The 13,895-nt window shown below is 41.7% G+C and overlaps 1 protein-coding gene across 6 annotated transcripts in view; it reads right to left on the reverse strand.

Annotated features, from left to right (window-relative positions):
- The window catches only part of LOC128704952 (histone acetyltransferase KAT6A-like), a 152,135-nt gene that overhangs the window by 65,835 nt on the left and 72,405 nt on the right, over window positions 1–13,895 (reverse strand). For 3 of the 6 annotated variants that reach the window (XM_070105180.1, XM_070105177.1, XM_070105178.1), the window contains 4 exons: window positions 12,588–12,791; window positions 10,312–10,625; window positions 8,328–9,307; window positions 5,336–5,484 (listed from right to left, as the gene is read on the reverse strand). In XM_070105180.1, the coding sequence (XP_069961281.1) occupies window positions 5,336–5,484; window positions 8,328–9,307; window positions 10,312–10,625; window positions 12,588–12,791 (1,647 nt within the window). The remainder of the gene's footprint in view (window positions 1–5,335; window positions 5,485–8,327; window positions 9,308–10,311; window positions 10,626–12,587; window positions 12,792–13,895) is intronic. The other 3 variants (XM_070105182.1, XM_070105181.1, XM_070105179.1) reach the window with 3 other exon arrangements.

Genomic DNA, 13,895 nt, shown 5'->3' on the forward strand with positions numbered 1-13,895 from the left:
TTGGGGGTTTGAAATGGACTAATCTAATTCACAATATTCCTTTTGGAACAAATTCGGTCAATACTGGCACCTGAACATACTTCTGGAATGAAATAATATCGTAAACTGGGGGTCCACTGTATTTTCAGATGGTTTTTGTGGCTGTATTCTCGGTTTCTTGGTCTCATTTGATGGAGTGGAAAATATATTACAGAAACAGAGATGATTCTGATGGTTTCAGGAGTGAAAGTACTTTGAAACTAAACTCAAAGTAGCAGAAATGTTTTTGCAGACATTCCAGAGTACACAATACACGTCCAACTGGACGGTATAATACACATTTAGGAATGCACTGAAAATTTTTATACATTTTTTTTTTTTTTTTTCAACAAGTCGGTCGTCCCCCACCGAGGCAGGGTGACCCAAGAAAGAAAGAAAATCCCCAAAAAGAAAATACTTTCATCATCATTCAACACTTTCACCACACTCACACATTATCACTGCTTTTGCAGAGGTGCTCAGAATACAACAGTTTAGAAGCATATACGTATAAAGATACACAACATATCCCTCCAAACTGCCAATATCCCAGTATATGCAGTAGTATATGCAGTAGTCTGCATAACAGTAAATCTTCTATTTTTTTGTGTGAGAATAAAAATTCAAAATGAAAAATAAGTGTAATATAAAAGAGGCCTAGGGAGGCCTGGGAAGGCCTAGGAAGGGCTGGGGAGAACTGGAGAGGCCTGGGGAGGTCTAGGGAGGCCTGGAGAGGCCTGGGGAGGTCTAGAGAGGCCTGGAGAGGCCTGGGGAGGTCTAGGGAGGCCTGGAGAGGCCTGGGGAGGTCTAGGGAGGCCTGGAGAGGCCTGGGGAGGTCTAGAGAGGCCTGGAGAGGCCTGGGGAGGTCTAGGGAGGCCTGGAGAGGCCTGGGGAGGTCTAGGGAGGCCTGGAGAGGCCTGGGGAGGTCTAGGGAGGCCTGGAGAGGCCTGGGGAGGCCTGGAGAGGCCTGGGGAGGCCTGGAGAGGCCTAGGGAGGCCTGGAGAGGCCTGGGGAGGCCTGGAGAGGCCTGGGGAGGCCTGGAGAGGCCTGGAGACACAACTAAGGAGCAGAGGAAATGTTTATTTAGTGCCAGGAATGTCTACATTTATTCTGGACCTCATTTTACAAATTGGCAATTTTTGAATTTTGTGAGAAATTAGCCAAATTACCAATTTCTGATTACTTTATTGGGTAGTTGAAATAGGTAAATGGGATGGTTTCTTGTACTCATTTGACAGAATAAAAGGAATACTAGCAAAATAGCTGTTTTGTGGACTGGAAACAAAGGAACTGGCCAAAAATAGGGCTCAAAGTGGGCAAAATTGCCAATGTGTAAATATTGTCAAGACCACTAACTTTGCAAGAGAACAGTTCCCTAAGTTTTCCATCAAATTTTGCATTTTTGGTTTCATTACCTTAGGAAAAACAATCTTGCCATTTTACATTATTTTTTTTTTTTAATTTTTCAACCCTGAGAGCAAGTTTGAGATCAGGGGTCACGACCCTGAAAGTCAGGGTTAAACTTATTCCTGATGCTGACTTTATCGACCCCCCACCTAACAAAATTTAGGGACTGACTCCAACAAAATTTAGGGATTGGCCCCCTCAGAACTACACTATTATCCCCAGTGTTGACTGAAGAAACCTGTCAAGCACAAGAATGTTTCCTTACTACAAATACTCAAGTATAGAGCAGAATTCTCCCTGAAAATTAGAAACGTACGACATCTGTGTATCTTTAACCCCTTCAGGGTCCAAGGCCAAAATCTGAAGTGGTGCTCCGGTGTCCAAGAAATTTTGAAGAAAAAAAAAAAATCTTACAGAATTAAAGAGTATATTTTTGTGAAGGTAATAAGACAAAAAAAAAAAAGTTTTTTTATAATCAGTACTTACCGAGATACAGGGGTGGGAAGTTGACCCAAAATGACCGGGGGTGGCGGCAACATTAGTGACTTCCGTAAAATCCCATTTTTTTATTTTATGTTTTTTTATACTTTTTTTCTTTTCTTTTCTAATCTTTTTCTTTTTCTAATAACATTTGTGGCCTGTGAGACCAATATAATGTATATTGTATAAGTGTACACTCATTGTATTCAACACAATAACTGCACTAATTTGTCTATCATTATATTGCTTACAAAACTTGTTTACAAGTTTATTGTAAACAAAATTATGAAAATATTAGTGCGGTTGTGTTGAATACAACAGTACCATATGGTACAATGGTGCCATATGGTACAATGGTGCCATATGGTACAATGGCACATGATACAATGGTACCATATGATACAATGGTACCACATGGTAGAATGGCACCATTTGGTACAATGGTACCATATAGTACCATATGGTACAATGGTGCCATAGGGTGCAATGGTACCATAGGGTGCAATGGTACCATATGGTACAATAGCATATGACACAATGGTACCATATGGTACAATATGGCACAATGGCACATGATACAATGGTACCACATGGTAGAATGGCACCATTTGGTACAATGGTACCATATGATACAATGGTACCATATGGTGCAATGGTACCTTATGGTACCATACGGTGTAATGGTACCATATGGTACCATATGATGCAACGGTACCATATGGTACATTGTACCATACAGTACAATGATACCATATGGTTCATTGTACCATATGGTACTGTTGTATTCAACACACTAATATTTTCATTATTATTTTGGTTACAATAGTTGTTTACAGCAAAAATATGCAAAAATGTTGTATATTAGTAATGTTCTATTATATATTTACAAGTGTACAGGAACTTTACGTGTTCCTTGAGGTGGATGACAAAGCACTTTGTCTCGGAAACTGCGCCCCTCAAAGAAGGTTCCTTGATGTTGGTGAGGGGCTCTTGATTTAGGGAATTGGATCTGTGCTCCAGTTCCCCGAATTAAGCCTGAATGCCTTCCACATCCCCCCCCTCAGGCGCTGTATAATCCTCCGGGTTTAGCGCTTCCCCCTTGATTATAATAATAATAATAATCGGAAACTGCGGAGTCAGTAGCTAGCTTACGTCGCCACTCACTCAGTCTTGGCTGGTGTCTCATGCCACCAACACCTATTGACCATATGGTACACGGTATATGTTACAGGGTACCATATGGTACATTGTACTATATGGTAAAGGGTACCATGCAGTACATGATAACATATGGTGCAGGGTACCATATGGTGCAGGGTACCATATGGTGCAGGGTACCATATGGTGCAGGGTACCATATGGTGCAGGGTACCATATGGTGCAGGGTACCATATGGTGCAGGGTACCATATGGTGCAGGGTACCATATGGTACAGATACAGGGATAACTATAGAAATAAGTCACCCTGACTTTTTTGCGTTATCCTAGGATTTTATACATATGCTACTATGTATGATAATCTATGTAATTGTATTTCTGTACACCTGAATAAACTTACTCAAGTGCATGTGGCATCATAAGTAAGTTTATTTAGTTATACACAAATAAAATTACATAGAATATCATACTTAGCAGCATATGTTTGGAGAACCTAGGATAACCCAAAAAAGTCAGACAGATTTATTTCCATTAGGGTCCCTGTACCCTGTACCATATGGTACAATGTACTATATGTACATTGTACCATATGGTACCATTGTACCATATGATACCATTGTATGACATGGCACCATTGTACCATATGGTACCATTGTACCATATGGCACAATGGTACCATATGGTTCAAAACCATAGAATTCGTCTTCAGCTCCACTTCCATCAGTCTTAGAACTGTAAGTTGTGAAGAGGAGAGTCAGAATTCGCCCGGAGAGTGAGTGGGGAGTGAGAGCTTCCTTGCTGCCAGGCACTATGAACAAAGCTACTTTGCCGGTGTTCCCACAATGCCATGTGGGCGTCCAGATTTTTTCTATGGTGTGCACACTGACCACCCAGACCCATTCTCTTAGATGTAGGCCTACCAGCCTCCTCCTGCTAAATTTGACGGCGCTAGAATTTTGGCGTAGATCTACGGTTTGGACCCTGAACGTAAAGCCGTAGATCTACGGGACGGACCCTGAAAGGGTTAATTGTAGACGTTTCACCATCCAGTGGCTTTATCAATACAGATAAAGCCACTGGTTGGCGAAACGTCCACAATTAAAGATACCCAGATGTCGCACATGTGTCTAATTTTCATCTTGTCAGTATTGTATACCATTCATGTACAGAATTCTCCCTCCATAAGCCATGCACGTCGTAAGAGGCAACTAAAATGCCAAGAGGAAGGGGCTAGTAACCCCCTTCTCCCATATACATTACTAAAGTCAAAAAGAGAAACTTTTGTTTTTCTTTTTTGGACCACCCTGCCTTGGTGGGAGGCGGCCATTTTGTTGCTAGAAAAAGAAATATTCATGTTCTAAACATGTATTATATTCTTTAACTCTTCAATATATTAAATCGTCAATAATATAACTGTGTAACTATTCACTTTAATATTTCCTATATATACTGTGACTCGCCGTCCTGCCAAGTGAGTGTAAAATGGAAACCTATAATTGTTTTACATGATGGCAGGATTGCTGGTGTCTTTTTTCTGTCTCATAAACATGTAAGATTTCAGGTACGTCTTGCTACTTCTACTTACACTTGGGTCACATTACATATGCATGTACAAACATATATGTTGTGTAAGAATGGTATATAATACCGACAAGATGAAATTAAGACACATGTGCCACATCTGGGTATCTTTATTGTAGACGTTTCGCCATCCAGTGGCTTTATCAATACTCGCACCTACTCCTAGGTTGAGGGACTGATTACCTCATCTTCTGTACATAGTTCTACTGTCTTCAAGTTATGTCCTAGAATTTGTATTGATAAAGCCACTGGATGGCGAAACGTCTACAATAAAGATACCCAGATGTGGCACATGTGTCTTAATTTCATCACAAACATATATATACACACTCCACTGGGTTTTCTTCTATTTTCTTACTAGTTCTTGTTCCTGTTTATTTCTCTTTATCTCCATGAGGAAGTGGAACTGAATTCTTCTTCCATAAGCCATGCGTGTCATAAGAGGTGACTAAAATGCTGGGAGCAAGGGGTTAGTAACCCCTTCTCCTGTATATATTACTAAATTTAAAAGGAGAAACTTTCGCTTTTCCTTTTGGGCTGCCTTCCCTCGGTGGGATATGGCCGGTGTGTTGAAAGAAGATACAGTGAATCATTCATAATATAACTATTGAACTGTGTGAATCACTGTATAAACATCCACTTAAACAGAACACCAACTGAAAAGTAAGAGAGAAGTAAACACAGTACTGACCTCCGATGCTCTTTCCTGAGCCTTCTTGAACATCTCTAGGTCCCTGTCTGTGACCCCAGGTGGAAGAGAGTTGCGTTGTACCTTCTCCATCGTTACCTTGTTCTCCACAGCGATCGGTGAATGTATCACGTCAGTATTCACCTCTGCATCTACCAAGATAATATTCTTACCATATCATAGAAGTACAGTGAAATCAATGGTATTAATGACTATTATTATACAGCTACTCACAATGTAAAGTACGGGTGGTCCTTGACTTATGATATTTTGACTCGCAATATTTTAACTCGTGACATTTCAAATTTATGGTGGTTTGATTTATGATATTTCAACTTACAATGGTTAAACTTATAATACTTGGACTTTACGATGGTTCAACTTACAATATTTCAACTTTACAATGGTGCAGCAACAATTACTTTGGGGACGAAACTTAAGATAATTACCCAGCATGGAGGTGTCAAGTCCCTAACTTGTATTCATTTATTGACTTTTCAATACTGGTATTTACTCAGTTACAGTAATTATTTGTTTATTGATTCTGTGACGGTAATTGTTTATTTACTTATGTAGCATATTGTATTCATATTGACTTGGCTCATGATCGTCTCGACTTACGACAGTCTCGACTTACGACAGTCTCGACTTACGACAGTCTCGACTTACGACAGTCTCGACTTACGACAGTCTCGACTTACGACAGTCTCGACTTACGACAGTCTCGACTTACGACAGTCTCGACTTACGACAGTCTCAACTTACGACAGTCTCAACTTACAATAGTCTCAACTTACAATAGTCTCAACTTACAATAGTCTCAACTTACAATAGTCTCAACTTACAATTGTCTCAACTTACAACATTCTTGACTCAATATTTTTGACTTACGATGGGATCATTGTAATGTAACCCCATCGTAAGTCAAGGACCACCTGTACAGGAGTACAGTAATCATCTTACACAGTACTCAATAAGCAACATTTTGTGACTCTATCCAAAAAAATACAAACGATTTACTTTAGTACAGATTAGAAAAATAAGGTGTTTAGGCATTAGTAATATCTAGAACACAAATGATTATTACTGAGGAGCTTTTAACATATATAAGAATCGTAATGGAAGTCACCGAGCCCAGAGTAACCTGGCCCCGGTAACTAAGGTAAGGACACCGCCTCTAATCCCACTATAGTGGACAAAGTTCGGGGTTTGAGAAGCTACCCGGTTATATATGGAGTTGGATCCCAAATTTTGAGGGTTAGAGACCGTGTTATAGTCTGGTGGAGTCAGATGGCGCGAATTTTCAAAGCGAGAAGTTCCTTTTCTACTTAGAACGGAGACAAGAGCTTCTAGTTTATCATCCCCTGTCTGGTGTTCTTTGAATGTTATTTATCGCCACTTTTTCCCATAAATCTGCCAATCGGAAAGCTAAACCGGGGCAACTCTCGTGGTGACCGTCAGGAACACTGCCAGTAACAATACACTACAACCAGAGAGCAGAGGAAAATCAAAAGCTTCAAAAAAAAAAAAAATAACAAAACTCGATAGGAATACGGGAAGGCCCCGCATATGCAGCAGGACCCTGCATATACAGTAAGTTCTCGACTTGCAAACACGTTGAGAATCTTCTGAATTGTGTATTATATCATTATTGTGTATATCATTATTATACATAATACAGAAGGTCCCCAATATGTTTGTAAGTTGAAGACTTAGTGTACAGCACCTATTTTCGTTGTTCCATGTTTTCATTGGCTTTCAACCGAGTTGTTGTTCCACAAGCCGGTGACAATAGCTGGCATGTGGAACAATGGCTCAATTCAAAGGTAACAAAAATGTGGAACAACAACAAGGTGTACATGCGTCGCCCTCCCGTACAGATTTACGCGAAGTAAAGAAACACGACGATCTACTCCCTCATACCCCAGTACATATTGTTGTCATGCGGAATCTCACATGCCACTACTGGTATACAGTCACCTCGTGCACATCTCCATCCTACTCATGCATAAAAGCGATCAAGCGCTAGTTGAAACTGAACCTTCAGTTGAAATCGTCAATATTTTAGGGGGTAACAATCTTCCTGCTACATGACCCACTTGTCCATTTCAAAAAATTATGGAATGATTTAATGCATAGAGAATAAAAAGTCACGATACTGTGACTGGAACACTGTGCAAATAAACCCACACATAGGAGAGAGAAGTTTATGATGTTTCAGTCTAACTTTGGTCCAACTTTGGTCTGGCTTCGATCCGAATTTGGTCCAACTTGGGTCCGACTTGGTTGTCATAAGTTTCTCTCTCCTATATGTGGGTTACTTGTGTATGATCCAGTCCCTTGTTGAGGCACAATAGCACAAACGTGAGAGCACATAAGGTACATTATTCCTATCAGCTGGTAAAAATTCAATATATACACTATGACATATAGACTTCAGATATAACGTATCAATATAAAATATTAATATCTTCGTTGCTTCTCCAGATTGAAGAGGAAAATCATGCGCTGCAAATCCTTTGAATTGATCACAGGTAATGTTGGTGCAACATTTCATTCTGTGTATAGCAACCAGAGCTTTGCACAGAGCAAAATGCTGATCCAATAAAAGCTTATCCTGCAGCTTATGTCAGCTTCTTCAAGCTTATCAGGGATATGCAGTCGGGCTGGCATTTCCCTATGCTAAATACACAATGGGAGAGGTGGCAATATTCAACCATAAGGTAACAATCTCTGCAACACAGCTGCAACATTAAACAGCAAACATAAGCAAGTCAAGGTAGTGTAGATAAATAAAAAATAAAAAGCATAAGGTGAGGAGTTAGAAATTTATTAAAAGGGAAAATAAGCTAGCCATGCAAAAGTACACAAGTCTGCAGAAGATGCTGAAGCAGCAGCAGCAGCAGCAGAAGCAACAGCAGAAGCAGAGAAGCGTTATGAGAGTGGTGCAGGAAGGTGGCAGTAGCAGCGCATCACGGTCCACCGAGTGCCTTACCCTGACCCCCAGTCTGGCCGCTGGATCCCTCAGGCCTGCTCTTGCGACACTTGCGTCCGTCCGCTGCCTGGGGCTGGCCGCCACCGCCCGTCTTGCCCACCAGGGGGTTGGCCCCGGCCGCCGTTGAGGGGACATCGCTAGGGCCAACCGAGCCGGCCCCAGCACTGCCGCTGGACCACCTATGTGCCGCCCACGTCGACCACGCCCCCCCATTTTCGCTTCCCTTACCACCCACACCACTACACTCACCGAGACGTCTTGAACCCTGTCCACTGTCGTTCACTCTGGCCCCGCCCTCTACGCCACTATCACCGACACACTCCCCTTCTCTTGACAATTTCACTATTTTCTTAGGGCCTTTATGCTTAGGTCTTTCCTGTATGGGTCTCTTACGAGAGTCGTACGGCGTGTACAAGTGACTCAAACCGTCGAACAAGCCCCTGAGGTGCCCCGACGCCAACATGGCGCTCGAGGAGTTCGTCGACGAGGAACTTCGCTCTTCGTGTGGGGTGCCGCTCTCCGAGTCACCCTCGCTTAACGATTCCGATTTCCTGGCGGGACCTTTGCCTCCCGTGGTGTCGTTCTGATTACAGGTGACTGGGTGGCTCTCCTGATGGGTCGTCGTTCTTGAAGCCCCATCAGCACCTGATTCATCACTACTACTAGTGTCTGTGCTGGTGTCTGGTATGCTAGAACTAACCTCACTACCCGCCTCACCGCGCTTCTTGTGCCCGCCGCCGCACGCACTCATACCCGCGATACCCTCACACTCCACCCGTACGTCACTCTTAACACCTCTAAGTTTACCTTTCTCCCCAAAACTTCGTCTGAAAAACTTAGCTTTTTCTTTGGACAACTTTTCACTAGGAAGTTTCTTGGGAGGCCCAAGATGGCTATGCATACCATCACTATCATCTGAGATACTGTCCGCTTCTTTCCGCTGCTCGCTTCCGCTCCTTTTCCGCCACCGAGACGCTGATCTGAAGCACAGACGAGAAATTAGTATCGTGAATTTCCACTGAGGGAGCAAGGTGTTAGCAACACCTACTATATAAATACCAGGAACAAGATGCTAGTAAGACCTTCTACTGCATAAATACCAGCAGTAAGGTGTTAGTAAGACCTTTGTATAAATACCAGCAGTAAGGTGCTAGTAAAACCTTCTACTGTATAAATACCAGGAACAAGGTGCTAATAACACCTTCTACTGTATAAATACCAGCAGTAAGCTGCTAATAAGACCTTCTACTGTATAAATACCAGCAGCAAGGTGCTAGTAACACTTTCTACTGTATAAATACCAACAGTAAGGTGCTAGTAAGACCTTCTACTGTATAAATACCAGGAACAAGGTGCTAATAACACCTTCTACTGTATAAATACCAGCAGTAAGCTGCTAATAAGACCTTCTACTGTATAAATACCAGCAGCAAGGTGCTAGTAACACTTTCTACTGTATAAATACCAGCAGTGAGGTGCTAGCAACACCTTGTACTGTATAATAGAACATTCAACATGTTTTTAGATGTGTGAAGTTATGGTAATGCTAGTACCAAATCATGTCAGTAAGAACTACACAAAAAGGTACTGGAATCAACACATCATGTCAGTAACAACTACACAAATTGTCACTGGAATCAACATATCATGTTAGTGAGAGGTGTGTCTATGCTAGTACCACATCACGTCAGTAAAAACTAGACAAGAAGTCACTGGAATCAACACATGTCAGTAAGAACTAGACAAGAAGTCACTGGAATCAACACCATGTCAGTAAGAACTAGACAAGAAGTCATTGGAATCAACACATCATGTCAGTAAAAACTAGACAAGAAGTCACCAGAATCAACATCATGTCAGTAAGAACTAGACAAGAAGTCACCAGAATCAACACATCATGTCAGTAAGAACTAGACAAGAAGTCACCAGAATCAACACATGTCAGTAAGAACTAGACAAGAAGTCACTGGAATCAACACTTCACCTTGAACGAGAACTGGACGATGAGGAGCTGTACTTTCTACTTCTGGAAGTCGTGTCTTGAAGTCCCTTCCGCGACTTCCCTCTTCCCTTTCTATTTATGGCGGAATTATTGGTCGCGGTGCCGGCCTCACAGTGCGTACTTCCCGTTGGCGAAGCCGTATTACTACGGCCGCTATTATTGGTGCCTTGCGGCCCTTTGGTACAGACAGAGCAACACCAGCTTGGGGTAGTTGGTCGTTGCTCTAGGGGCGGTGAGACGCAACACACGTGATAGCCGTCGTCACACGAACTACATATTAGAAGGCTCCCCAACACCTGCAACATAAAATGCAAAACTATATGCGTGAACCTTCAGAAACATTCATGCAATACTCGTAATATTAACTCTATAAGAGCTTAAAGTAACACATTTTCCTGTATAAATACCAGCAGTAAGGTGCTAGTAACACCCACTGCATATATACCAGGAACAAGGTAATAATAACACCTACTGAATAATACAAAAATAACCCACACATATAAGAGAGGAGCTTACGACAACGTTTCAGTCCGACTTGGACCATTTACAAAGTCAGTGTGACTTTGTAAATAGTCAAAGTCAGACCGAAACATCGTCATAAGCTCCTCTCTCCTATGTGCGGGTTATTTGAGTATTGTTCCAGTCACAGTATTGTGCCTTTTTGTCACCTGCTGTATAAATAGCAGCAGTAAGGTGCTAGTAAAACCTACTGTATATATACCAGGAACAAGGTGTTAGTAACACCCACTGTATATATACCAGGAACAAGGTGCTAGTAACACCTCCTGTATAAATAAAATGAATTATTATTATTATTATTATTATTATTATTATTATTATTATTATCTCTATAAAGCTCCTCTATGTACAGTCATACCTGGCTAGTACGGCCAGTCCCGTTCCAAACCGCCGCTTTAAAGTAAATCACAGCCCTTTTTTCACTTGCCAATGCATATAAAAGCCTAAAAACATGACTCACGAAATCGTAATGACACGATTGCAAACAAACCATACCCCGGCCGGGACTTGAGCTAGAGTTCGTCACGGCCACGCTAGCTGGAGATTCGTCTGTAAAAACTTGCATTTGTGGTCACAGTGGTGCCTGTGCTAACCTTCCTATGGTGTAGAAATATACCTAATTGGACGAATCTTATTGTGGCTAGCTGGTCTAGTGGCTAACGCGACGGGCTGGAGTTTTGAGACTCTCTGACAGCGGGTTCAATCCCGGCCGGGGTATGGTTTGCCTAAAAACACGTTTACACGATCATTTATTAAATACACATTAGAGCTACGCCTAAAAAAGACGATGCAAAAAGTAAAAATTATAAAAATTTGAAAATGGCCTGTAAATAAGCCTTAATTTTGCTTAATAATAATGGCCACAAAACACTTAAGTAGTGATGGTGACAGTTGTTCGAAGTCTAAGAGAAGTTGTGAATTTCTTCCCATCAGTGAAAAGTGATAATTCTCCACTTACTGTGTGTGATTTATCAATTATACTTTATCATAGCTATATATGTAAACCCAAATTACTTGTATATATATAGTGTTCACTACTATCCAGGGTTTCTGACATCTATGGTAGTCCTTGGAAGGTATCCCGCACAGATACAGGGGGACCACTGACCCATATGACTCAATAACAAAAAAAGGCACAATACCGTGACTGGAACGATACCATATGTACCATATGGCTCATTTTGACTGACTTTTACTGCTGCACTGTCAAAAACACACACTGTAGAGGAGTTTTATAAGAGAGGTCACAGTGGAAGAAATGTGTGTTCCACTGAGCTCCACTGTGACCCACTGTGCTCCAATGTGACCCACTGAGCTCCACTGTGACCTACTGTGTTCCAATGTGACCCACTGTAACACAGAAGTGGGCATACGCTGGTCATGAATTATGATCAACATTTAAAGACCAGACTGTGGTCAGAAAAACACTAGCAACTCGTCAGAGATGAGCACAAGGCAATTTCACAATATGGAAGTTTAAGTGCAGGTACACCTAAGTACAATTATCAAACACAGTTTATTCTCCTCACACTGCTGGTATAACACACATTATAACACAATACAGTGGACCCTCGACCAACGATGGCATCGAGTAACGTTAAATTCGGCTAACGATACATGTTAACACTAACATGTTGCCTCGGCTAACGTTAAAAAAACTCGACTAACAATAATCGTTCTCAGGTACCAATTAATATCGTTAGTCGAGGGTCCACTGTATAACACAGTATAACACTCACCTCAGAGCCAGTTCTCCTACACACTATACAAGGCTTACAGTCCTCACACTGCCAGCCTTGCTGGCACAATCTGACAGAGGCTGACATGTCCAGTGTCAGACACTGTGTGTGCACTGACGATCCACACGACACACAGTGTATAAACCCGCCAGGTATACTGCCCTCAGTGCCCAGGCACTCACAGCATATTGGCATGGTTGTGCTCTGAAAGTATACAATAATACAACCATACACATTAATACAACCATATACAAGGATATACAATCACTGGAAAGTGTAAATCAGTGTAAAATATCACCGGAAAGTGTAAAAATGTGTATGAAAGTGCAGAATATCACAGAAAAGTGTAAAAAATCACAATATACCTTCCAGGTATACCTTTTCATGTATGCCTCTACAGGCATATGGCCCTCAGGTATAGCTCTAGGTTTATACCCTCCAGGTATACCTCTAGGTATATACCCTCCAGGTATACCTCTAGGTATATACCCTCCAGGTATACCTCTAGGTATATACCCTCCAAGTATACCTCTAGGTATATACCCTCCAGGTATACCTCTAGGTATATACCCTCCAGGTATACCTCTAGGTATATACCCTCCAGGTATACCTCTAGGTATATACCCTCCAGGTATACCTCTAGGTATATACCCTCCAGGTATACCTCTAGGTATATACCCTCCAGGTATACCTCTAGGTATATACCCTCCAGGTATACCTCTAGGTATATACCCTCCAGATATACCTCTCATGCAAATCCTCTCCAGGTATAAATAACAAAAAGGCACAATACTGTGACTGGAACGATACACAAATAGCCCGCACATATAAGAGAGTGACTTTGTAAATGGTCCAAGTTGGACCGAAACGTCATCGTAAGCTCCTCTCTTCTATGTGCGGGTTATCTGTGTATCTCTCCAGGTATATATCCTCCAGGCATACCTCCAGGTATATAACCTCCGATATAGAAAACTCGAGAAAATTAAGTGTATGAGTAAAAGCAAATTCCAACCACACAACAGGGCAAAAAACTAATGTGAAGGACCTGGGAGTGATAATGTCAGAGGATCTCACCTTCAAAGATCACAACAATGTCTTTACCACATCTGCTAAAAAATGATAGGATGGATAATGAGAACCTTCAAAACTAGGGATGCCAAGCCCATGATGATTCTCTTCAAATCATTCGTTCTCTCCAGGCTGGAATATTGCTGTACACTAACTGCCCCCTTCAAGGCAGGCAAAACTGCTGACCTGGAGAGTGTACAAAGAACTTTCACAACACACATAAGTACAATAAAGCACCTA

The sequence above is a fragment of the Cherax quadricarinatus genome, chromosome 97 (genome assembly GCF_038502225.1).
Source record: "Cherax quadricarinatus isolate ZL_2023a chromosome 97, ASM3850222v1, whole genome shotgun sequence".
Lineage (NCBI taxonomy): Eukaryota > Metazoa > Arthropoda > Malacostraca > Decapoda > Parastacidae > Cherax > Cherax quadricarinatus.